This window comes from Phoca vitulina, unplaced genomic scaffold, assembly GCF_004348235.1.
Source record: "Phoca vitulina isolate PV1807 unplaced genomic scaffold, GSC_HSeal_1.0 scaffold2, whole genome shotgun sequence".
Lineage (NCBI taxonomy): Eukaryota > Metazoa > Chordata > Mammalia > Carnivora > Phocidae > Phoca > Phoca vitulina.
Window position 1 is genome coordinate 57,926,482 of NW_022589705.1, and position 25,635 is coordinate 57,952,116.

The following is a 25,635-nucleotide window of genomic DNA, read 5'->3' on the forward strand; positions in this document are numbered from 1 at the left end:
CCTGGCGCAGGCGCGTTGGGCCGGCGGGGCGGACGCGCGGGCCCCGTTGACTGGCACTTCAGTTGGTGAGCGTGGGTGACAGCGAGGATTGGGCGGGGGCGGCGCGGGGAAGAGAGGGCTCGGGCTCGGTGTCGGTTCTAGGCGCGGAGACGTAGGACCTTGGTGGCTGTGTTTCCACGTGCGTGCCGTCCTTGGTTTGGGGCGGGGTCGCAGTCACTGAACTCTGGGTTAATGTGTTTCGTCTGTTGTAGCATGAGGGCAGACCTTCCTCCCCGTGGACCTCGGGTCTTGTGAGTGTCACGGTGTTCCCGGAAGTGCCGGCCCTGGAGAGACCCTCTGGGAGCGTCTGGTGGTCCGGCCAACCTTCCCATTTTACGTGTGGGGAGACGGGCCTGGAGACCGAAGTCACTTGACCAGGGTCACGCAGCCAGTGAAGGCCGAGCCGGTTCGTAGAACTAGGTCTGGAGTTCCGTTGCTGTTTGGTGCAGCACGGTCCGAGACGGAAACCGTGGAAACTGGAGGCGAGGACCTAGCATTCCACGTGTGCCCTGTGCTCATCTGCAGTGTCGCTGGTCCGGTGACCGCACATCCCTCTAGACTCCTGTGAGAGGTTTTCCGGAAGTTTAGCTGAGGAGAAAGAGCCCGGCTCTACTCCACGACCATAGATTGGCTTGAACTCCTCGTTTAATGGAGGAATAGGACATGAAGCATTGCTCACTCCCAGTGCCTGGCACAGCAGTTTCTCAGAAATATTTTTGAAAATTATTCCAGAGCCGTAAACTATAAAGAGGTGTGTGCAGTGGCGGCACAGAGAAGGAAGTGTAATTATCTCTGTTTGGAGGGGTTGGAGAAGCTTCTTGCAATAAGGAGCCTTGAATGTTGCAGTTGATGGGGTGCAGCCAGCCTCTTCCAGGAATGATGAGCAGTTTGCGGCATGTTAGGGGAGTGGTAGGATAAAAAGCTGGAAGAGCTGTGTTAGGATCAAAATATGAAGAGGCTTCCTATGGCAGTACCATCCCAAGAAAATTAGGATGGGGAGCCAGTCATGGGTTATAAGCAGGGGAGTGATTGGATCAACTGTCTTTTTAGCTGTAATCTGGAGACAGGACAGACGGGGTTCAAGAGTCATTCAGTTCAGTCATTGATGGACATTTATTGAGTGTCCACTGTGGGCAGGCCCCATGCGGATGCTACAGATGCAACTTGGAATAAGACAGACCCGGTTACTGCCCACGTGGAGTGCTTCTCCCAGTGTGGTCCCTAGACCAATAGTATCAGCATCACCTGGAAACTTGTTAGAACTACAGTTTCTCTGCCCACTCCCCAGGCCTACTGAATCAAACTCTGGGGCTGAGTCCCCACAATCAGTGTTTTAACAAGCCATCCACGTGATTCTGATGCTCACTTAAGTTTCACAACCACTGGGCTACTGTAATGGATCAAGCATTTTTGAGGCACTAACCCAGAATAGAGGCAGTAAGAGCCAGGAAGGAGGGGGTGGACTTGAGAGGAAGGTCAGAGACAGACTCGTTTGCTTTAGGAGGAGTCAAGGAGGAAGGAGTTTCTGGTATGAGCCCCTGGCCTGAGGTGGGACCTGAAGTAAGTGAGTGAGCCAGATGTGAACCATGTGTACTTACCTCTGGGGCCCACACTTTTCCACTCAGTCCCATCAGGGCTCTGTGGTAGTGCGCTCCAACCTGTCTCAGGCCACAGGCCATGTAGGAGATGGTAATATTTGTACTGTGCACGGGGGAAATGGATGAGGCTTCCTGAGGTGGTAGGGGACCAGCTGGAGGACTTGAGGCCATTGGGAGCTGGACGGGGCCGCCCAAGGGTTCCAGGCTCCAGAACTGAGAGGAGGCAGCAGCCCATTTTCAGCATACTGCAGGGCAGCTCTGCTTCATGGGAGATGCTGAAGGGTAGAGGCGCTCACTGAACTTGGCAATATAAATCAGGAACCTTAAAAGAGTTCGTATGTGTTGACTCAGTAATTCCATTCCTGAGAATCTCTCCCAAATGTACCACAAACAAACAAAAGCCTTCTGTTCATTGTAGATTGTATATAACGGAGAAAATGACAACTCTTCGTAATAGGAGAATCATTTCTGATATGCTTAATGGAATGTTGTACTGCCATCAGGAATGTGAATGTTTTGTAAAATCATAGAGAAACACATGTGCTCATTCAGTAGACTGTCTAGTAAAGCCCTGCTCTGTGCAGAGTGGCAAGCAAGTTAGATATGGTCCTTGGCCGCACAGAGCTGCGTGCCTGGGGGGAAGACAGGCAGCTACCCGAGCAGTCACTCTGAGAGTGATCAGTGATCAGTAGGAGCTGCTGTGGGAGAAGCTGGCCTTCTGGGCGGGGGCGTGGGACAAGGAAGGCATCCTAGAGGACAGGATGGTGATCCCGAGGCCGGGAGGATAAGTAGGTGCTGGTATGCAAGGGGCACAGTGTGTTTTAGAGTGAGCATGGCACAGTTGGAACAGGGAAAGGGCTGTTGATGAGGCCAGCAGCAATTTGTTTGTTTTTCCCAGTTTTCTGTAGTAACAATAGCAAACATTGATTGTACTCATAGAATGTGTCAGGTACTGTTCTATTAACTTTTTATAACTCTTCTAAATCCCCACAATAAACCTACAAGGTAGGTCCTGTTGTATTACCATTTAGCAGATGAAGAAACTGAGCACAGAGGGGTTAAGTCATGCGTCCCGAGCTACACAGGGTGCAGTCAGCAAGAAGCGCTCCAGGAATCCAGTTGCCTGAGTCCAGAGCCTGTGCGATCCCATGCAGTGGTGTCTCCACAGTATGCTGTTAACATTTTATTAATGGGAAAATATTGATTTTTTTTTTTTAAATGAAAGGTAGGACTTGAATCTGCTAGAAAATTAGAAATGAAAGGGTTTGCATCTGCAAAGTCGGTGGCTGCCTTAGAAGTGTGTGTTGGAGACCAGACTGAGCTGGCTGCGTGGACACCGTTAACGCTTATCTCTGCCCGGCTCGTCTCTCTCCAGGCACAAGTGCTTCTCTGGGCCGGGTGTCATGGAAGGCCTGCTGTCAAGATGCAGAGCACTGCCCGTCCTGGCCACCTGCAGCCACCAGCTCTCTGGGTCCGGTCCTCACAGGTTTTACCACTGTGACCCCGAGAGAGGGAAGCGCTTGGTGCTGTCTCGCATGTTCCAGCCCCAGAACCTTCGGGAAGACCAGGTGCTCTCTCTCGAGGGCACATCTGGCGACCTGACCTGTAAGAGCCAGCGGTTGATGCTGCAGGTGGGCCTGATCCACCCAGCAAGCCCCGGCTGTTACCACCTCCTGCCTTACACCGTGCGAGCCATGGAGAAGCTCGAGCGGGTGATAGACCAGGAGATGCGGGCCATCGGGGGGCAGAAGGTCAACATGCCCAGCCTCAGCCCAGGGGAGCTCTGGCGAGCCACCAACCGGTGGGACCTCATGGGCAAGGAGCTGCTAAGACTTAGAGACAGACATGGCAAGGAATACTGCTTGGGACCCACTCACGAGGAAGCCGTCACAGCCCTGGTCGCCTCCCAGAAGACAGTGTCCTACAAGCAGCTCCCGTTCCTGCTGTACCAGGTGACAAGGAAGTTTCGGGACGAGCCCAGGCCCCGCTTTGGTCTTCTCCGCGGCCGGGAGTTTTACATGAAGGACATGTACAGCTTCGACTCCTCCCCGGAGGCCGCCCGGCACACCTACGGCCTGGTGTGCGAGGCCTACGGCAGCCTGTTCCGCAGGCTGGGGCTGCGGTGCGTCAGGGTCCAGGCGGACGTGGGCAGCATCGGGGGCACCGCGTCTCACGAGTTCCAGCTGCCGGCCGACATCGGGGAGGACCGGTTTGCTGTCTGTCCCAGCTGCGGCTTCTCGGCCAACATGGAGACACTGCGCTGGCCACAGACTGACTGCCCGGCCTGCCGGGGCCCACTGACCGAGGCCAGAGGCATCGAGGTGGGGCACACGTTTTACCTGGGCACCAAGTACTCCTCCATTTTCAATGCCCAGTTCACTGATGCCCAGGGCAGGCCGTGCCTGGCTGAGATGGGCTGCTACGGCCTGGGCGTGACGCGGATACTGGCCGCTGCCATTGAAGTGCTGTCCACAGAGGACTGCATTCGCTGGCCCGGCCTCCTGGCGCCTTACCAGCTGTGCCTCATCCCCCCGAAGAAGGGCAGTAAGGAGGAGGCGGCCGCCGAGCTCATGGACCACCTGTACGACCTCATCACGGAGGCCCTGCCGCAGCTCCGCGGGGAGGTCCTGCTCGACGACAGGACCCATCGGACCATTGGAAACAGACTAAAAGACGCCAACAAGCTTGGCTACCCCTTTGTGATCATCGCGGGCAAGAGGGCCCTGGAGGACCCAGCACATTTTGAAGTTTGGAGCCAGAACACCGGTGAGGTGCTCTTCCTCACCAGAGAGGGAGTCACGGAATTTCTGAGCCAAGTGCGGGTGGTCTGAAAGCCCCGAGCCACTCCCACCCCATCCTGCAGCCTTGGTGTTCATTCTAATGCTGCCTTCTCCTACACTCCCTTCCAGGGCCGGTCTCTCCAGAAACAAGGCAGCTCATGGAAGGTGGGAGCGTGTTAGGGAAACTGACTTTTATCCAGTCCTTTGTTTAGACTATTTGTATTTCAAGTCGGTGATTCCATTCTCTGGCCTGACCTTGCTGCCACATACCATTCCTCTTCCATTCCAGTGTGGAGCTTCTGTGAGGAGGCAGGGGGCAAGAAAGAGCTGCTCCTCTTGGCCCTCGGGTGAGTCACTTCCCTTCTCTCGAGTTTCCCATGTAGAGGGTGGGAGTGGCCGGTGGCCAAGGCCCTCCCAGCTCCAGCAGTCTGACCCCTGGCCTCTTGCTGCATTTTGGTCTGAAGAGCAGGCCCACCAGCCCTGCTCCACTTGGACAAGTCCCTTCTGCTGGGGCCTCAAATTCCCCATCTGTGACATGAGAAAATGGAACTAGATCTGTAAAGTCCTTACAGCTGTCGCCAGCGGGTTCCACAAGAGGTTCATGACAGGCAGAATTGGTTCCTCTGATCCTCCATAGTCTAAGCTACATAGAAAGTTGATAGAATTAGCTAATCGCCCAAAACACCACCTCCAGAGATGTGGCCCTATTGAGGTGGCTGAGCGCCGAGATCCTGTTCTGCTCATTGAATAAAGTCAGGCTACCAGGACGAGCCTTGCCTGTTCATGAACGGTGGTAAGGCCTGCCGTTTTCACTGTGAGCGGCTTCCTACCTGAGACTCTTCTGTCCTTCCTTTTTCTACTATTTCTACACTCTACTCGAACAAAAAAACCCTACCTTTGGTGGCTGGGAGTATGTTTGAAACCATTTCCTCCCCCAGATGTGAGGGATAGCAGGCTTCCGGTGTCACAGTGAGCTTGTCCTGGGAGCAGAGCTGGGTCCTAGAGCCACGCCAGGGGGCACATACCAAGGTGTCTGCCTGAATTCTGTGGGAAACCAGGATCAGACTTGAGCCACCCCAGCATACTGCACTTCTTGTCTTAGCCAGTTGCTTCCCAGCAGGGTGTTACTGCTCCCGCAGTTACTGCCCAAGCACGCACCATCAGGTTTCCTAGTTAATGTATGTGGCAAGCCCTGATGGCCCCCAGACCTACCGCTGGCGCTCTGGGCCCAGCATTTGGGCCAGGAGATGCACATTCTGACATCAAACCTAGAAAGGCTGGATTGTAAGTCAGGGGACCTTCCCCTTGGCTGCACTTTGGTCCCACCCAGTTCTGGTTAGGGCCTGGGGTGTGGCCTGGGCATCGTGCATTTTAAAGCTCCGTAGATGATTCTAATGTGCAGAGTTGATTCATGGTTCCCAGCGTACTTCCAGGCAGTGGCCGTCCCTGAGCGGCTTTGTAGCTGAGTGTTTCTTTGAGTAATTTGCTCTGTACATTATCAGATGATGTGCGCTCTCTGCTTTTAATGGTCTGCTCATTTATTTGTTGAGGGCCTGCCACATACCACTGTGCTGTGAGGCACTTTTATATATCATTTTCATACCTTAAACTGTGCAAGGTGGGTGCTGTTCTTCTTTTACGGATGAGGATCCTGAAGCTCCATTCAGCAACTTGAGGATGCACAGTGTCAGAACTAGAATCCGAGTATTGACCAACACCTGTGCCATTCCCATTACAACTGCATGGCCTCTGCCTAGACAGAAGTGATTTCGGTAAACAAAACTGAATTATTTATGTCTATCTAATCGAGTTAGCCCCAAATAGATGAGCACTTAGAATTTGTGCAAATTTGTGTCTTAATATTTTAAAAAATTTAATTCTTAACTGAAGTGTAGTTGACACACAGGGTTACATTCATTTCAGGTGTACAATACAGTGACTCAGTGACTGTACTTGACGCTGTGCTCACCACAAGTGAAGCCGCCATCTGTCACCATACACTATTACAGTGCCATTGACTATATTCCCCGTGCTGTACCTTTTATCCCTGTGTCCTATTCGTTCCGTAACTGGAAGCCTGTACCTCCCACTCACCTTTTTTTAATTTTAAATCTGTGCTCCATAAGCTGATTTATGGAAGTTGGAGGGCTAGCCTAATGTAAGCACTTTTTAAAACCAGATTTCAGGAATAGAGAACCAATTAACTTTAAACTCTTCATAAATGTTCGAGTTACAGAAAAGTTTGAGGACGATACAGAATCGTGGAAGTTTAGAACAGGAGGCCTTGGGGCCCGCCTGTCCATCCCTCCTTTCACAGATGGGAAGCAAGCCTGGGGTGGGAATTAACCTGCCACACACCATCTGACTGGCAGAACACCTGATTGCAGGCCAAGAGCTGTGTCCCCTAATCAGGCTACCTCCAGTCGATCTTGAGAAGTCTGGCTAGATCAACCTCTGAACTACAAAAGCCTTGTAGGTGTGAAACAGGTACTGTCCTTTATTTTCCAAGGGAGACAAATACAGGGAGTACCATGACTGGCTCAAGGGCAAGCTGAACGGAAACCCAGGTGCCCTGATTACTAAGCCAGCATGTCTTCTAAGAAGCCAGGGGCAGTACGCTCTGGTGGAAAGACCAGAACCTGGAAGAGACATACTCCTAGATCCACCACTTACCAGGGATGTGACCTTAGACAAATTACTTGCCCTTCATGCGTCTCCGCTTCTTCATCTGTAAGATGTGCTCATGGCAGTGCACCTCCCAGGGGGTTGCCTAAGCTCGCTTACGTGAAATACTTAACCCCATGCTGTCAGGAAACACTTCCTTCACACCAGACAACTTAGGATCTGCTGGTAACATATCTCAAGAGCTGGATCTAGTTTTCTTGATGTGATGCTTTATAACCTTCCTGGGGAGTGCCACGGGCAAGAATTAAGTGACACCCATGGAATGGCTCCATCGCCTTAGAGGAAAGACAGATACTCAGACCGTGTACCTTACTCTCTCCTGTCCGAATTTGCCAATGTTACCTCTTGCCATAAATTGATGAAATGGGGATGCTGGCAAAATAACAGACATAGGATGTATTATCATTGCTCGTTCCTTGGGGAGATCTAGAAGGAACTGGCCGGGAAATATTTAGCAGCATTAATACTTGGGGACAAAAGCTGGTGCATAACAAAACCATTGTGTAAATCAAGCCTAGAATGTAAATCAAGGGCTCCATTAATATTCTGTGTTTTAATGGAAGAAACACCTGCTGGGCTATCAGTAAAGACTTGCAGAAATCTGTTGAAATTGTCGTTTGCTTAACTATTTGAGTGCCAGGGAACTTCACAGAGTTCCCACCATCCATTTCTACACCAAGATGCCAGAATGCTTTTTAGAATGGATTACTATGCATCCAAGGGCATGTAAGGTTTTGTTTTAGAGTTAGGAAAAGTTTTATAATGTGGAAAATGGTAAACTTTTTATGATGTTATTGCAAACTTAAAACTTGAAAAAACTCAAGATGCTGCACTTAAAGTAATGACTTACATCATAGTGACCCACACTAGACACTGTGGAGTCAGACTGCCTAGGCCACTTGATAGCTATCTGACCTTGTGCGAGATGCTTCCTCGCGCTTCCTGCGCTCCCTCAGTGCACCAGGGACAACAGTGGCTCACAGCAGGGTAAGTGGCAGCTGCCCTTACACTAGGCCAGTTAGCCCTTTGCATGTCGTGGGCGGGGGGTGCATGTGGACCAGCAGAACGGGGTGGCATCTTTAGGGTCCCCCTATTCAGATACCACTTTGGTGCAGGGATGATGTCCACTCCTGTTAAGCCCACCACTCTGAAGGCTGCTAATGAGCTTCCATGGTTAAAGCCTAATTGCTCTTGGCTAAATAAAACTGTAGGGCTAGGAGAGTGAGGAGGAAGCACTTACTGGTTAATGGTGACTGAGGACACGCCATTTGCAAGGGAAGAACTTGTCACCCAGGCTCACCCAGAAAGCTCGTGGGCTGACAGGAGCCCTACTGGCAGGTTGTCGAGTGCTGTGGGGAGTCCGCTGCGGGCTCTGGCAGTCTGGCTCTGCAGGCTAGACTCTTCTACTCAGGCAGTTTGGGGACATTGCATGACATTGAATGCCAAGACTTGACCACAGCATTGGAGTGAACAGGCAAGGGCCGCTGGGTCTCATGCCAACTCTTCAAAGGCAGAGGCCCAGTCTTGTTGTTGCAGGTATCTCTTGAAGGGCTTGGGGGAGTCATGAATTGAAATCCTGGCTCTGCTTTTCACTAGCTAGCTAACTTTGGGCAAGTTACTTAGCCTCTCTGTACCCCTTTCCTTGTCAGTAAAATGTCACTGTAAACTACTAGCCTGCTCGAAGTGTCAGGCGGAGTGAGCGAGCCAGTCCGCATAAAGCACTGAGAACACGGTCTGGCGCCTCCTCAGGGCTCAGTAGATGGCACCTGTTACTAGCGAGCCAGGCCACTTATGCACGCCCCCTGGAACATGCTCCTTGCCTTTGCTTCGGGGTCCTTCCAACCCACACTCACCACCCTTCCCAGGTCCCTCTCCCAACTTCATGGCCCATATCCATCATGGGTGGTGGCTTCCACCCATAATCTGTTTAGAATTCACTACCCCTTCCTCTGGGCCATCGGTTAGTAATTATTTGTGTACCTACTGTGTGCTGAGCAGGTGCTGGGCTAGGTGCTGGCAGTACAAATGTGCACAGGTCAGGGTCCCTGATTCAGTTTACAAAGAAGTGGGAGGAACCATCCAGTAAGCAGACAATTAAAATGCAGTGTGCCAAGTGTGGTAATGGTACAGGTGCCATGGGACATGTGGGATAGGGGGCCAGGAAGGCTTCCTGGAGGAGGCAGCCATGCCTGGTTAAGGACTAGATGTTAAACAGGAAAGGGAGGAAGAGTTGGGGGTGGAGGCAGGGGTGCAAGTGAGAGTAAGAATGCTCCGGGCAGAGGGAGCAGAATGTGCAAATGTCCAGAGCTAAGAGCATGGCATGATTGGAGAATAAAAAAATAATTGTCCTAGAGTGAGCACTTAGTTTGAGGCAAGCTGTTCCATGGGCGTCACATAGATTAATTCATACAGTCCTCACAGCACCTGTGTGAGGGAGGTGCTATTATGCTTTGTGTTGCACATGAGGAAACTGAGGCACAGGGCCTGAGGCCATCAGCTAATGAGTTGCAGGGCTGGAATTGGAAGGCAGGTACCCTGGCTCCAGACTGAGACTCAGGCCACTGCACCCTGCTGCCCCATAGCTGAACCATGTTTGGGATGGCTGGGCTAAGGTTGGAGACAGGAAGCTGCAGGGGTGGTTAGGGACTAGACCCTAAAGGGCCTTGAGTGCCACACCAAGCATGTTGATGAGGGAAGGGGGAGCCGCTGAGGGCTCCCAGCAGGGGTGAGGACTTGCTTGTTGTGGCTTTATTTCTAGTCCTAGCCTCCATGGCCGGCTCCTCAGTTTGCGCTCTACCACTCCCCTAGAGACCAGAGGATGGCGGAGGTCAGAGAAGGCAGGGCCCATGGGCCAGGGAGGCCAGAAGTCTTGGAGAGGGTGCAAGGCAGGCACATGGGCTTGAGCCCAGGAATGCCATTGCTCATGCTTGTGTGTGTGCAGATGGGTCCTTGGAACAGAACTCTGGTTTATTTTTTCATTCATTCGTTCATTCATCCATCCACTCATCAGCGCACACACACAGCTCCCTAGGTGTCACAGTCACTGTGTGTCAGGCCTGGGCACTAAGACAAATCCCCATCTGGCCTCTGCCCATTGAGAGCTTTCCTTCTGGAAGTTTTTGTGCAGTGTTTCTCAAACTCAGCATTACTGACAGTTTGTCAGACGATGCCGTGTTGTGGGGGCTGTCCTGTGCACTCGAGGATATTTAACAGCATCCCTGGCCTCTACCCATAGATGCCAGTAGCATCCCACCAAGTTGTGACAACCAAAAATGTCTCTAGACATTGACAGGTGTGCCCTGGGGTGCAAGTCACCCCTGTTGAGACTTGTTGGTCTGATGCTGCTGATCTGCACAGAGGTGCGATGGACAAGCCTATCAGGTAGGTGTGGTGACTCACTGAGAGGGAGGCCCCGAGCAGTCCGTCCTCACAGGCACGGCAAGTCAGCAGCTACCAGGGTCCCAGCTGTGGTCTGCAGTCTGCCATGCTAAGTCACTCCTCCCCTTTCTACTTCTGCTCCCCCTAGCCAGATAGAGGGGCAGGGCCCAGCCAGGAGCCCAAAGGAAGGACTGGGTGGTGGGGATGAAGGTCTCAGAACTTGGTTTCTCAGGGGTGTCCAGGAAAGAGCTGAGTAAGCCGTCTGCTTCACAGATGAGTGAGGTGGCACACCGGGACCCGCTCTGCCCCAGGACAGTGAGGCTGCTGCGCTGGCCAACTGCTCGGCCTCGTACACAGAGTGCCAGGTTCTTACAAAGACAGCCAAACAGCCAGTTTCTAGCTGGGAGAGCCAATGGCCTCGGTCTGGCCTAAGCCAGGCGAGGGTGGAGGCGGGACTTCAGCTTCCAGGCCACAAGCCACATGCAGGGACCCGCACCTGGAAGGAGAGCTGCGTGGTTGTCAATATTCCACAGCAAACTGCCCTTCAAAGACAGTAAAGCACACGGCACAAAACCTCAAATTAGTCCATCTTAAGGACAGCAGCTGGTTTCAGTTTAATGATGTATTACTTAGCTTTGCTACAGTAACAACCCCCAAATCTCATTTATTTCTCATTCACGTTACAATCAACGGCTGCAGTCAGCTCCTTCAGCTCTGCTCCATGTCTTACCATTCTGGCACCCAGGCTGATGGAACAGCCGCTAGCTGGGAAGCATGAACGCACCACGCAATGCTCTCCGGCCTCCCGTCTGGACGAGCCCACCCCCGTCCCTTTGCCTCCCCCGTGGGATGGGGCGGATACTGCAAGCAATCCCGTGGCTACACCCTCTAGGAAAGAGGGAGCGAACAGCTGCACACAAAAATACAACCTATGACAATGACTCAACTGCCAAAAGATGTTTAAAAGGCACAAAATCCTAAAATGTGAAAACTGGAGAGGAACTCAAGAGTCCACCATCCAAGTCTGTCAGTTTGCCCTATTACACAGATCAGGAAAACTGGTAAACTTTCTAGGGGTTTTGCAGGATCCCGGTTTATAGGTCTTTACAGGTGCAAAAACAGGAGCCAGCTTTCGTGACCTCATCTCACTCCAAGAACAACAGTATCCCCAAAGAGCAAGCCTCTCGGCTCACGAGAACCTGGAGGCTGGAGTCCCTCAGCCTGAATGCCTTAAAATTATTTGTGTGGTTTGTGTGTACACGTGGTTTGAGGGGTAGCTTCTCTGAGGCCTCTAACATCATAAAGGTCCAGCCAACTGGATCCTGAGTCTGTGTCCACAGGCCAGGACTTCCTCGGGTCAGCTGCTGTGGTGACTGTCAGATGGTCCCTTCAGGGATAGAGGCTGGTGGTAACACAGCTCACAGTGAGTCCAAGGATGTCATGACCAAGGTACAGAGTTGTGTATCAACAGAATAGAGTGGAGACAAGCTGGAGCTTGGCACTTTGACCAGAGAGAATGTAGTTCAGGGAAGTCAGCAGCTCTCCCCCCGCCACTGTCCCCAGGGTGGCAGAAATAAAGTGTAGGGCTCAGCTGATTCAAATGTGCTGGATTCCAGGCAGAGGCGAATGAGGGAGGAGATCCAGGGGCCCTGGCTCCGCCTGGCTTGGTTACTTCACCTGGTGCACTTTTCTCCCCTGGAGGTAATTCCTACAAAAAGCAGAGGATCCTACATAGACCAAAAATGCTGGTGTCAGGGCTTTTACAAAGTACCTGCAGTGAACACAACAGAAGAAGGGGTTAACTGAATTGTAATCTTAATCATCCATGCACCTCCCCAACCACATTCAAGGTGAACCTTTGGATGTGAGTCAACATTAAAATGCAAGTTTAGCACATTTATTTTTTTGGTGGTTTACATATCTGGCAAATTCGCATGATCCTCTCCCCCCTACAACCTAGCCAGAACATTTGGGCCAGTCCTCTAGCATCATGTATGCCTGTGGCTAAACATGAAATCAAACTATAAGAACATGCTTGCTTGCTTTCATGCATTCATTCCTTCATTCAACAGTGCATGCCCAGGGTAACTTGGGCCCTGTGCTAAAAACAAAACCCATCATCCCTGCTTTCAAGTCCTGAGGGGAGGGAGATAAGTAATCAATTAATGACAGCAAAAACAACTGTAGAAGCATTTGTGAGGTACAGCGTTAGTCCAAAGGGCATGATTCCCTCTCTAGGAAAGGGGAATCAAGAAAAGCTTCCTGGAAGATGCCTTGCCCATCTTGACTTTAATTTAGAATAGGGGTAGTGATGAGGCACGGGGGAGCAAAAGCGAGGAAGTGCAGGGCACCAGAGCATTTGCTGTTGTTGGGGCATAAAGCAAGTGGAGTGGGACAGGTCGGAGAGGTGGGCAAGGCTTTGGCCTCCCAGATTGAAGAGTGTTAGCATTACCCAATGTGCCTGGATCTGGACCGAGGCGGGGCGGGGGCTGTATCTTAGCTCCACTCAGTTCAGGGTCTGAAGTTGCCAGAATCCTGTCCTGAGTAGCCTCTTACCTATGCCAGTCATTTAAGAAGTAAACATTTCTAATAGCATTTACATTTTCTGAGAAGCATGAAATTGGCTTTCCTCCACAGATCTACTTTGTTTAGATTTCTCCCCCATTTTTTGGAGATGGGGAGAGTGGACCTCAGGCCTTTAAAGAATTATGGTAATAATTTGCTAAATAATGGAAAAAATTGTCTAGAAACTAGAAGGGAGATTTAGTGCCAGGAAAAAAACCCTGCTAAGAGAAGTCATCATTCATATCTGAAGAAATCTTCACCTCCTGCCTGACAAGCCAAAGCAGAAGCATCAAGAGACCAGCTGGACTTCCTACCAGGTCAGTCACCACATCACCAATTCCCATCCAGTCTGCCTCTGAAATCTCTTTGCCAATCCACCCCTCACCTCATGCATCACCATCAACTAGTACACATAAAATCTATATACTATTCTGTAAATTTTACCTACACATTCTCTGTGGCTCCATATACCACTATCAGGATAAAGTATGCTCCTGAGCAGGGCATTCAAGGCTTTCCTGAATGGCCCTAGCCCAGCTCTCCAGCCTCTTTCCTACCATGCCCAACCACCCTCATGCCCAATACATCGGGCTCCTTTAGCCTAAACGCAAGAGCATTTGCTTTGCTCAAAGCTTAGAGGAAAACAGTCCAAGAGTCAACTCACAAATCCACTGAGGGGATTCCTTTATGGTCCAGGAACACCCCAAAGCTGAACAGAGAGACAAAAGCCGCATCCAGCTGGCTGCCATAGCTACTAACAAAGATGCACTCTTACAACAAGACTGCCCTTTACAGTTTACAAAAGCACTTTGACTCCTGCTCTCTCACCGGCTCTCAAACACCGGAGAACAATGTAGGCAAGAATTAGTACTCCTACCCGAAAGATGAGGAAACCTCCCCAGGGAGGCCGTATGTGCTTACAGTCACACAGCCGGTAAATGATGGCGTCTGACTTCACATACCGATGTTCTTTCCATGTAACAATATCAGGGGACACAGGCACAAAGAGGAACAGGAGTGCCAACCCTGCTGTTTTCAGGTCCCACAGTCAGGCAGCTTGTCCCTTCTCAGACCAGCCCCATTCACTTCTCCCAGTCTGAGGGTGTCCTGGCTGCAGCACAACAGGCTGGGTCATACTGAAGCCTGTTTGGCCAATGACCTGGGCCAGGCTCCATGGTTACCATCTCAGTTTTGTGTCAGGGCAGAAGGGAGGGCAGTACAAGGCAATCCATCAGCAGTGCAATGAAACCCTGGCTATATCCCCGGGATGGCGCCTGGGCACCTTCCCTGGTCTGCTCAGCCTCATGAAGGCGGCTCACCGGGGGTGCTGCAGCACCTGCAGCAGGGTGCTCTTGAGAGGCACCCGGTAGAGTTCTGTCCCGTCTTCATCCTCAAAGTAGACCTGCAAGAATAATAGAGGAGCAGGAATCAGACACAAATACAAGGTCTCAGCAGCACTAGGCACGTTGAGGCCGAGTCTAGGGAAAAGCTAAAGAGATGGCAACTGTAATTAGTTGAATGACTCCTTTATAGAGTTGTGGAATATAAAGCACTCCGTCCTCGCGCGATACTAAGAAAGGTATTATGGGCTCCATTTTCCAAAGATAGAACGAAGGCTCAGAGAAGGGAAATAACTCACCAATGACACCCACGTAGCAAACAGAGGAGCCAAGATTCAAGCCCAGACCCACGAGTCTTCCCTTCCCTAGCAATTCAGTCCTAGACCCCTTCGATGTGGGGGAAGCAAGCTATGGTGGCTCAAAGCAGGGGAAGGGCCCGAGGAGGAGGAGAAGGATGATGGCCCTGTGCAGGTGTCCAAGCCCGTGCAGGGTGAGGCTGGCAGGGAGGGGTGCAGAGCCCAGTCAGTGGCGGGCAGTCTTGCTGGGAGCTGGCCAGCCTAAGCCAGGTGAGAAGGGTTACCTGGTAGGATGGCTGTGCAAGATGAGGTGTCAGAGCCCATGCAGGTGAGAAGGGTGTCCTTGCATGAGGACAGCTGATACAGGGTGTCTGAGTATTAGACGGTACTAGTATATCAAAGCTAATTTCCTTTTTTTTTTTCCTCAAAGCTAATTTCCTAATTTTGATGGGTGAGATTATGAAGGAAAATATCCTTGTTTGTAAGAAACTGACACTGAAGTATTCAGGGGCAATGGGGCATCAGTTGGCATCTTACTCTCAAATGGTTAGTAGAAGAGAAAGTCTTTGTACTGTAAGATGTGATTTAAAAAAAGAAAAAAAAAGGTCCCAACAATGGAACAATGGAATATTATTCAGCCTTAAAAAGGAAAGAAATTCTGACACAGGCTACAATATGGATGAAACTTGAAGACATCAAGCTAAGTAAAATAAGCCAGATACAAAAGGACAAGCAGTATATGGTTCCACTTATATGAGGTTCCTAGAGTAGGCTCATTCATAGAGCAAGTGGAATGGTGGTTGCCAGGGGCTGGAGGGAGGGGAGAATGAAGTTACTGTTCCATGGGTGCAGAGTTTCAGTTCGGGATGATGAAGTGGAGACGGATGGTGGGAATGGTTGTACAAGCATGTGAATGCTTCCTATGGAAGCAGGAACTTAAAAATGGTTCAAATAGTAAATTTTATGTTCTGTATCATTTGACAAAATTTTTTTTGAATTTTTTAAAGATTTTATTTATTTGACAGAACAAGAGCACAAGCACAAGCAGGGGGAGAGGGAGATGGAAAAGCAGACTTCCCGCTGAGCAGGGAGCCCAACATGGGGCCTTATCCCAGGACCCTGGGATCATGGCCTGAGCCAAAGGCAGACACTTAACCCACTAAGCCACCCAGATGCCCCGACACAATTTTTTTTTTTTCCTCAAGATTTTATTTATTTATTCATGAGAGAGAGAGGCAGAGGGAGAAGCAGGCTCCCAAGAAGCAGGGAGCCCGATGCAGGACTCAATCCCAGGACCCTGGGATCATGACCTGAGCTGGAGACAGACGCTTAACCATCTGAGCCACCCAGGCGCCCACAATTTTTTTTTTTTTAAGGCAGTAAAAACTTGCTCCCCTCACCCCCCTGCAAAAAATATCTCATCCAGGAACAAGGTAAAACATCTCTTACCTCTAAATTATCAGGGCAGTATTTCCGCTCTAAGTCCCAAGAGGGCGTTTCACCAAACATCACCATTAGATGATCAATAAACCTAAGGATATAACATGTACTTTCTAGGTATCAATAACTCATGATCTATTTTCCTACATCACAGTCCCTGGACACCCATTCAGAGAGCTATCAAAAATGTACAAAACATGAAATGCAGGCCTAAGCCATTTTGAGCCAAAACCATCTGACTTAAGCCAAAATGGATGTGTATTACTTGTCCTGTTATGACATAGTAATTTTCTTTAAACTGACTCAGGCTTAACATTCCTTACATTTAGCCACATTCTAAGCATTAACCCTATGAAATCACGTTAAAATTGCTAGTTACATTTTTTCTAATACACACTTCAGTTACTATGCATATACTACCTAGAATGACTTCGTATCTCACCAGAGATATGTGTCAGTGCTTGACAAACAATACTGTGGTGCTCTACTTACTAGCCCAGTCAGGATGATGGTGAGACTTGTGTCTGTCATTGCAAAGCTAGTTATAGTTAGTAAAAGGAGAAATCAGCTCCAGGATAGAAAGGTTATGCCAAACCAGACTGTTAACCCTCTATTCTCTTCCCTCCTCAACCAAAAATCCACTTGTCCCTCTGCTGAGACAGCAAGGAAAGAGCATGCCAGCAAGAACAGAGGGCTCTTGGGCAAGTAAGTACCTGGAGTCCTCGTGAAAAGTAGCGATGAAGTCCGACTGGGCGTGCTCCGGGTACAGAAAGAGCACGGGCCAGCTTAACCTGCCCTGCTCGTCTACATTCAGCCTGGCTCCATAGGGGTTCTCCGAGCTGAGCCCATCCAGGAAAAGCTCACCTAGACCTTCTGAGTCTGAATCTTCATCCCGACCAGCAGCTTCAGAGACTAGCCTGATGTTCCTAGCCTGGATTAAAAACAGAAATACACACAAACCTTATTGTGTGGAAGGATGCAAGCCCATTTCAACAGCAGGGAAACCACCATACTGTGAGCTCCCTGAGGCCAGCTCTACACAATTCATCTTCATTACCCCTGAGGCCTAGCACAGCAGGGATAACTCACCTTCACCAGGATTCTGGATAACTCACCTTCACCAGGATTCTAACACATGCTGGACCCTGTATCACAGAAAAAAGCTAGACATGGTTCCTGCCCTCAAGACCCCGCTCATGGTCTAGTGGGCAAACAACTATGGAAATAAGTACAACATAAGGTAAGAAGTGGAGTTGCAGAAGTGCAGACCATCGATAATTAATTCAGCCTGGGGACTGGAGATGACTGGGGAATACTGGGCCCTGAGCAATGACTATGAAAGGCAGAGAAGTTGGAAGGGTCGGGGGAGGATGGAAAGGCATTCACCACCAAGGAACAGAATATGCAAAGGCACAGAAAAGATCAAGAGTGTAGCATATACGAAAATGGCAAGTGTGCTGGTTTAGCTAGGACATGGAATACTGAAAATAATGCACATTGACCTAATCTTGTCTGTCTCATGGAAATAAAGATAAATCAAAGGTCTGAACAGAAGAGTAGTCTCTTTATGTATGTGTGTGGAGGCTAGCACACGAGGGGAAAGTTACATGCAATCAAAATCACTTTTGATTTGACAATGCTAAATCAGGGGTTGGCAGACTTTTCCTTAAAGAGTCAGATAGAAATATTTTAGGCTTTGTGAGCCAAATGGTCTCTGCTGAAATTAACTACTTGACTCTGCCACCATAGTGTGAAAATAGCCGTAAGTAACATAAACAAATAGGCAGGGCTGTGATCCACTGGCTACAGATCCACTGGCTCCTGCTTTAAACCATCGGTAAAATATGGTTCTGTGTATACGACTATTAGAGTAATTCTTATGTACAATGAAGCTTGAGATGCAGGGTCAAACTAAAGGAGAGAGCCAAAATCAGATCTGTATGCGAATGGGCATTCCAATACTCTACATTTTAGAATGTGACTAAATCTCTCACTGTGAATGAGGATTAGCAAGAGAATCTGGAGTATTCCGTCCCACTCCTGTTAACAGATTGCTTGTTATGGGGAGGGACTAGTGGAGTGCATCTTAGTAGTGTGAAGTTCTCAAAGTCAACAAGTAACTTAAATGGTGCATAATTTAACTCAACAAAGAATGAAACCAAGAACCTACTCCACAATCTCATGGCAGGTGTCATTTCCCTTGTGAAGACCAAGCAAGCCAAAGCTCCACAGGTGACTTGCTGGGTATTCAGTATCCAGGTAAAAAAATAAGAATTGGCTCAGACTACATCCATTTAAAATGCAGGGAAGAAAGGACAGGGTCGAATTTTTGTTGTTGTTAAAGGAGCAACATCCTAAAAATTCAGATTTTTTCAGGATGCAGTAGCTAAGAGCAAGGACCTGGCTCTGATACACATTAGCTGTGTGAGGTTTCTTCACCTCCCTGAGACCACATCACCATCTAGCAAATCAGTAGCTAGAAGATCTACCTCAGAAGGCCACTGTGAAGATTAAATAATGCTCAACCCACAGCAACTATCCAGTGTAGCTTACCTGAGATCAACATATGTACACAAGCAGGAAAGCTGACTGAACTCAGGGGGTCTGGACTCCAGAGCCCCTTTAGCACACTGCTTCACCAAAGCAAAGAGAAAATGAACAAATTCATTCAGGTAAAGCATCCCAAGACAGTTTCCCAACAAGCTTGAGGATTAGCAAGACCATATGGGCCTGAGGTCTGAGAACTCACCTTGATGGCCTGGAGTAAAGCCTCGTTCTGATTCTGCTCCTTCTTTTCTTTCAACTTTGCTTTCCTGATATCCCTCTGCTCAGTTCTCTAAAAATGAAATTCAGACCCATCAGCTCTAGGGGGCTTGTTTCCTCTTCTGTCACCCCAGCCTGCTGCTTACTATCTCCAGTATCTGTCCAACCCAGGTTCCTGTGTCAAGCAATACCAGCGGCCTGATTCAGTTCAATTAATATTTTAAGAGTGCACGTCTGGTGCCAGGACTGGTGGCAGCAGAAATTTAAAAATGTATAGTTCCCATACCCACGGAGCTCACAGTCTACTAAGGGGGACAAACAATGAAATGTCCGTTATGTGTTACCCTGCCAATGTGAAGCCAGTGCTATAAAATACAGGAGTGATGGATTCTGCCCCACTAAGGTGGGTTTAGATGGACATGGAACATTCCACCAGAGGAAGGAGAAAGGGCATTCTAGGTAGAGGGACTGACATCAGGATCTATGGGGTATTTCAACTTCTCTGGGATGGCTGGAGTATAGGAAACACTGGAAAAACCCAGGGCAAGAACTTATCAGAGGCTCTGCCCTTTGCCCAATTATAATCCATGACAGAAAAACATCATCAGTCTACTTAATCTGGCAGAAATATAATTTAGATTTCCTTTTCTTGCAAATCTGCCCCAAACCAGTTGATTCTGCTCTTACCCTCAGAATCGTAGATTAACAGAGGTCAGCAAACTTTTTCTGTAAAGGGCCAGAGGTTAATATTTTAGGTTTTGCAGACCATGTATGCTCTCTGTCACAAATTATCTACTTTTGTTGTTTATAACTCTTTAAAAATGTGAAAAACATCTTTAATTCACAGAATGTATAAAAACAGGCCACAGGCTAGATTTGGCCTGGGGGTCAGTTTGCTGACCTCTGATCTAAAATATAGTACCAACCATCCCTTATCCTCCCCACAAAGGCTAACACAGATCTTTTATTTCTCGTGAACAAAGTCTACCCATTCAGGAAGACAATGGCTGATAACTCTTGTCCATTCCTTCTCCAATCCAGTCTGCCAAAAGAGCTATAAAACTCCCTTCTGCTGTTTGATTACACTATCCAGAGTACTCCACCCCATGGACACCACTAAAATCTATGTCCAATTCTGCCTTTACAGTTGAGCTACATCAAACCACAGTGTCTGGTCCACATTAGAGAATGATTAAGGACGACACAGACTCTGTCCCCTATTGTTTTTACTCTGATTCACACTATACATGTGAGTGATGTGGATTATGAAGTCTCATATGAAGTTTGGGGCCTTGGCAGCCACATAAAGTAGAATGACCGCCAGGTCAGAGGAGCCCTGAGCTGTGGAGTCTGCTGCCCTTTAAAAAAAAAACAAAAACATCAACTTTGTTGAGGTATAATGTACAGATTTTAAGTGTATAGTTCAATGAGTTTAAACAAGGGTATACCTTAAGTACCCAATACTTCAATCAAGATGGGCATTTCTATCCCCTAGAAAGTTCCCTCATGCCCCTTTGTAGTCAGTCTCCCTCCTATCCCATCACTGATAGGTTTCTTTTTATACCAAGTAATATCCCATTGCATGAGTATCACACTTTACTTATCTCTTACCTGTTGTTGGACACAAGAGCTGTTTCTGGATTACTATGAATAAAACAGGCTGTGACTATTATACAAGTCTTTTTATGAGCATGTTTTCATTTCTCTTAGGTAAACACCTCTGCACTTCCCGCTGTCCCCAACCCCTGGCAACCAGTAATCTGCTTTCTGTCTCTATAGATTTGCCTATTTTGGATGTTTGATATATAGAGAGTCATACAATATGTGATCTTTTATAAATCTGGCTTCTTTCACTTAACATAGTGTTTTTGAGGTTCACCTACATTGCAGTGTATATCATACTTCATTCTCCTTTATGGCTGAATAATACCACATTTTATTTATCATCAGTTGATGGACATTGAGATTGTTTCTACTTTTTGGCCATTATGAACCGTGTTGCTATGAACGCTCCTGTACAAGTATTTATTTTAATACTGTTTCAATTTCTTTGGGTATATACTTAGGAGTGGAAGTGCTGGTTCTTATGTTAATTTTGTAGTTAATTTTTTGAGGAACTGTCAAAATGTTAGGTTTTTTTTAAGGATTTTATTTATTTATTGAGAGCGAGCGAGAGGGAGCACGAGCAGGGGGAGGGGCAGAGGGACAAGCAGACTCCCTGTGGAGCAAGGAGCCCGATGTGGGGCGCAATTCCAGGCCCCTGGGATCATGTCCTGAGCAGAAGGCAGACGCATAACTGACCAAGCCACCCAGGCATCCCTGTCAAACTGTTCTCTATAGTGGCTGTCATTTTACATTCTCACCAGCAACATGTGAAGGTTTCCGTTTCTCCACATCCTTCTCAACATTTGTTATTTTCCTTTAAAAAAAATTATAACCATCCTAACGTGAAATAGTATTTCACTGTGGTTTTGATTTACATTTCCCTAATGACTAAGAATGTTAAGCATCTTTCATGTGCTTTTTGGCCATTTATGTATCCTCTTTGGAGAAACGTCTGTTCACCTCCTTTGCCCATCTAAAAAATGGCGCTGTCTTTTAATTATTGAGATGTTAAGAGTTCTTTATATATTCTAGATAAAGGTCCCTTAACAGATATATGATTTATAAATACTCTCCCACCCTGTGGGTTGTCTTTTCACTTTCTCAATGGCAGCCTTTGATGCACAAGTTTTTACTTTTGATGAAGTCCAGTTTATCTTTTTTGTTTCTTGTGCTTTTTGTGTCATATCTAAGAAACCATGCCTAATCCAAGGTCATGAAAATTAATGCCAACATTTTCTTTGAAGAGTTTTATACTTTGTTCTTCGATCCATTTTGTATATAATATGAGGTAGGGGTCCAAATTCATGCTTTTCACGCAGATATGGAAAAGACTATTCCTTCCCCACTGAATGGTACCCTTGTTGAAAATCAACTGTCTATAAATATGAGGGTTTATTTCTGAGCTCTCAATTCTATTACACTGATCTGTAAGTCTATCCCCTTCTGCCAGTACCACAATGTCTTGATTACTATAGCTTTGTAGTAAAATTTGAAATTGGGAAGTGTGAGTCCTCTAATTTTTTTTTTTTTTTTAGGATTGTTTTGGCTATTCTGAGTCCCTTAAATTTATGTATGAATATTAGAATCAGTTGGTCAATATTCTGCAGAGCAGCCAATTGGAAATTGGATGCAGACTGAGCTGAATCTATACACCAATTTGGGGAGCATTCTCATCTTAACAATATTAAGATCTGATCCATGGAGGTCTTCCATTTTTTTAGATTTAATTTCTTTCAACAATGTTTGTATTTCAGATTATAAGTTTTATGCTACTTCTGTTAAATTTATTCCTAAGTATGTTATTCTTTTTGATGCTATTGTAAATGGAATTGTTTTCATATTTGGAATATTTACCAAAAGTCTATAGAATACAATTGGGTTTTGTACATTAATGTATCATACCAGCTTACTAATCTATTAGTTCTAATAGTTTTTTTTAGTGAATTCCTTAGGATTTTCTATATACAAGATCATATCATTTGCACCTAAAGAGTTTTCCTTTTCTTCTCCATTTTTGAAGGATAGGTTTGCGGTATATAGAATTCTTAGCTGACAATCTTTCTTTCAGCACTCTGAATGTCAACCCATGGCCCTTTGGCTCCCATGGCTTCTGATGAGAAATCAGCTGTTACTTTTGGGGGAGGGGGCAGAGGGAGAGGGCCAGAGAGAATCTTAAGCAGGCTCCACGCCCAACACAGAGCCCTACGCAGGGCTTGATCTCACAACCGTAAGTTCATGTCCTGAGCCAAAGTCAAAATTTGGATGCTCAACCAACTGAACCACCCAGGCATCCCTCAGTTGTTACTTTCATTGAGGATGTCTTGTATGTGAAGAGTCTCTTCTCTCTTGATGCTTTTAACATTCTCATGTTTGACCTTCAAGAGTTTGATTATGATGTGTCTGGGTGTAGATTTCTTCAAGTATATCCTACGTGGAGTTTAAGTTTCTTGGAAGGGTAGATTACTTTTTTTTAAATCAAATCTGGGAAGTTTTCAGCTATTAAATCTTCATATATTCTTTTGTCCCTTTTTCCTTCTCCTCTCCTGGGACTCCCATGTCTATGATGATATACTTGATGGCATCCCACAGGTTCCTCAGTTTCTCTTCGTGTTTCTTTTCTTTTTTAAAAAGATTTATTTATTTTAAAGAGAGAGAAGAAGAGAACATGGGTGTGGGGGGAGGGGTAGAGAGAGAGAGAGGAAGAGAATATCAAGCAGACTCCCCTCTGAGTGCAGAACCTGACATGGGGCTCAATCCCATGACCCTGAGATCTTAACCTGAGCTGAAATCAAGAGTCAGATGCCCAACTGACTGAGCCACCCAGACACCCCTCTCTTAATGTTTCTTTATTATTCTTTCTGTTCCTCACACTGGGTAATCACAATGGATCTATCTTCACAGTTCTGCTCTTGAGCCCTTACATGAACTTTTCAATTATTATACTTTCCAACTACAGAATTTCTATTTGATTCTTTTTCACAATTTATTGATAGTCTCTATTTGGTAAGACATTGTTCTCATATTTTTTTTTAGTTGTTAAGACATTGCTTTCTTCCTAGAACATATTTCAAAGTGTGGTTTAAAGTCTTTGCTTTTTAAGTCTCATGTCTGGGCTTCCTCCAGGACATTTTCTATTGATTTTTTTTCCTGTATATGGGCCATATTTTCTTATTTCTTTGCATGTCTTGTAATTTTGTATTGAAAACCAGACATTTAAAATAATACAATGTGGCAACTCTGGAAATTGGATTCTCTCTCTTTCCTCTCCAGTGTTTGATACTGCTGTTGTTACTGTTTAGGTACTTTCCTGAACTAATTCTGTAAAGCCTGTATTTGGTTTTATGTGACCACTAAAGTCCTTAATGATTGGACAGATTTCCCTGAATGCCTGAAGCCAAAAAGTGTCCCACTCTTAGCTGAGGGGCTCTCTCGTGCATATTGTGACACACCTTCAACACTCACCCAAACAGTTTACAATTCAGCCTCAGCCTTCACTTACTACTTTTACAGAGACTGCAAGTCAGCCAGAGGTCAGAGCTTAGGCCTTCTTAGATCCTTCCTGAGCACATGCATAGCCCTGGACACACAAGTGACCTTGCAGATCTCCTAGAATATGTTGGAGCTTTTCAAAGCCCCTGAAGAATCTCATTCCCCAGCTTTTCCTTTTAAATATTCTTCTAAGCCTACTGTTTGCCCTGTTGTTCACTATCTCAGGCAGCTGCAATCTTAAATAACTGCTTCTAATTGTTTTACACATCCCTCCTTCCCAGCCCCCCGCCAAAAGCTTTTCATACTGGGATAGCTCCAAGATGAGTCAAATAAAATCCGCCTTATGAGTGGGGTCTTCTAGGAGACCACCCAGATGGTCCAATAATGGCAATTCCCTGGGAATGGGGCTTTGAACGAGCTCTAATCCAATCTGCCTCCTCTGGTGGTGCTGGGCTGCTCATTTTCACCATGATTCTTTCAAGGCTACTGTGGTACCAGGGAGGGAGGAGATGGGAATAGGGAAAGTTAAAATGTCACAAAGCTTGCTGTGCTTATGCAGGTGCAGCCATTTTTCTTGAATAAACACTCCCCAGATTGCTGCAAGCCTTTGGCTCATTTCAGAGCTCTGAAAAAAGTTAGTGACTCTGACCATTTTTGCCAGTTTTCCATAGACTTTATGAAGTAAAGAATTTTAGGTCTTTATTTGGCCATTTTTGCTGACATCACTTCTCTTTACTGATTTATCTACTTGTTCTATCTCTCTTACTGAGAGACAGGGATGTTGACATCTACACCTATTTGTAGATTTGTCTCCCTCAATTTTTTTGCTTCTTATATTTTGAGGTTCTGTTATTAGATATGTGCATATTTAGAATTGTTAAATCTTCTTGATTAGCTGACCCTTATATCATTTAACACAGCCATGCTTTATTTCTGGTAATATTCATTGCCTTGATGGCTGTTCTGATTTTAATATAGGCATATAAGATACATTGTTTACATAAGCCAAGCACGTAGGAATCCAGAGTCAATTTATACTCAGATATAGGATAAACTGACACTCAGCAAGCAATGTCACCCATACCCAGTGTCAGGCTTTGGGGCCCTGAAATCTTTAACTGTGCATCTGTATCAGGGAAATATAAATCAAAACCACAATGAGATACCACCTCACACCAGTCAGAATGGCTAAAATTAACAAGTCAGGAAACGACAGATGTTGGCAAGGATGCAGAGAAAGGGGAACCCTCCTACACTGTTGGTGGGAATGCAAGCTGGTGCAGCCACTCTGGAAAACAGTATGGAGGTTCCTCAAAAAGTTGAAAATAGAGCTACTCTACGACCCAGCAACTGCACTCCTAGGTGTTTACCACAAAGATACCAATGTAATGATCTGAAGGGGCACATGCACCCCAGTGTTTATAGCAGCAATGTCCACAATAGCCAAACTGTGGAAAGAGCCCAGACACCCAACGACAGATGAATGGACAAAGACAATGTGGTATATGGGGACGCCTGGGTGGCTCAGTCAGTTAAGCATCTGCTTTCAGCTCAGGTCATGATCCCAGGGTCCTGGGATTGGGTCCTGCATCGGGCGGGGGCCTGTTTCTCCCTCTGCCTGCCGCTCCCCCGCTTGTGCTCTTGCGCACGTGCGCAC

General features: G+C 47.2%; 2 protein-coding genes across 5 annotated transcripts in view; one reads left to right on the plus strand and one right to left on the minus strand.

Moving 5' to 3' along the window:
• PARS2 (prolyl-tRNA synthetase 2, mitochondrial) lies at positions 1 to 16,857 on the plus strand. 4 transcript variants are annotated; one of them, XR_004302281.1, is made up of 3 exons: positions 1 to 65; positions 3,013 to 4,764; positions 16,784 to 16,857. XR_004302281.1 is itself a non-coding variant. In XM_032428189.1 (2 exons), the coding sequence occupies exon 2, from the start codon at positions 3,041 to 3,043 to the stop codon at positions 4,466 to 4,468; it is 1,428 nt and encodes a 475-aa protein (XP_032284080.1). In that variant the 5' UTR covers positions 1 to 65; positions 3,013 to 3,040; the 3' UTR covers positions 4,469 to 6,331. The 4 variants fall into 4 exon arrangements, 3 of the variants coding, with proteins under 3 accessions (XP_032284080.1, XP_032284081.1, XP_032284090.1); XM_032428189.1 differs by lacking the exon at positions 16,784 to 16,857 and having other exon boundaries at positions 3,013 to 6,331; XM_032428190.1 differs by lacking the exon at positions 16,784 to 16,857 and having other exon boundaries at positions 51 to 65; positions 2,863 to 6,331.
• TTC4 (tetratricopeptide repeat domain 4) overlaps positions 10,347 to 25,635 on the minus strand; it is a 24,319-nt gene continuing 9,030 nt past the window's right edge. Inside the window, exons 6-10 of the mRNA XM_032428213.1 lie at positions 18,871 to 18,957; positions 16,835 to 17,052; positions 16,131 to 16,212; positions 14,365 to 14,447; positions 10,347 to 12,251 (exon numbers count right to left, since the gene is read on the minus strand). Coding sequence (XP_032284104.1) covers positions 12,149 to 12,251; positions 14,365 to 14,447; positions 16,131 to 16,212; positions 16,835 to 17,052; positions 18,871 to 18,957 — 573 coding nt within the window. The 3' untranslated portion in view covers positions 10,347 to 12,148. The remainder of the gene's footprint in view (positions 12,252 to 14,364; positions 14,448 to 16,130; positions 16,213 to 16,834; positions 17,053 to 18,870; positions 18,958 to 25,635) is intronic.

Coding starts and splice junctions, on each gene's coding strand:
- PARS2 (XM_032428189.1), top strand. CDS start 3,041: ATGGAAGGCCTGCTGTCAAGATGCAGAGCACTGCCCGTCCTGGCCACC.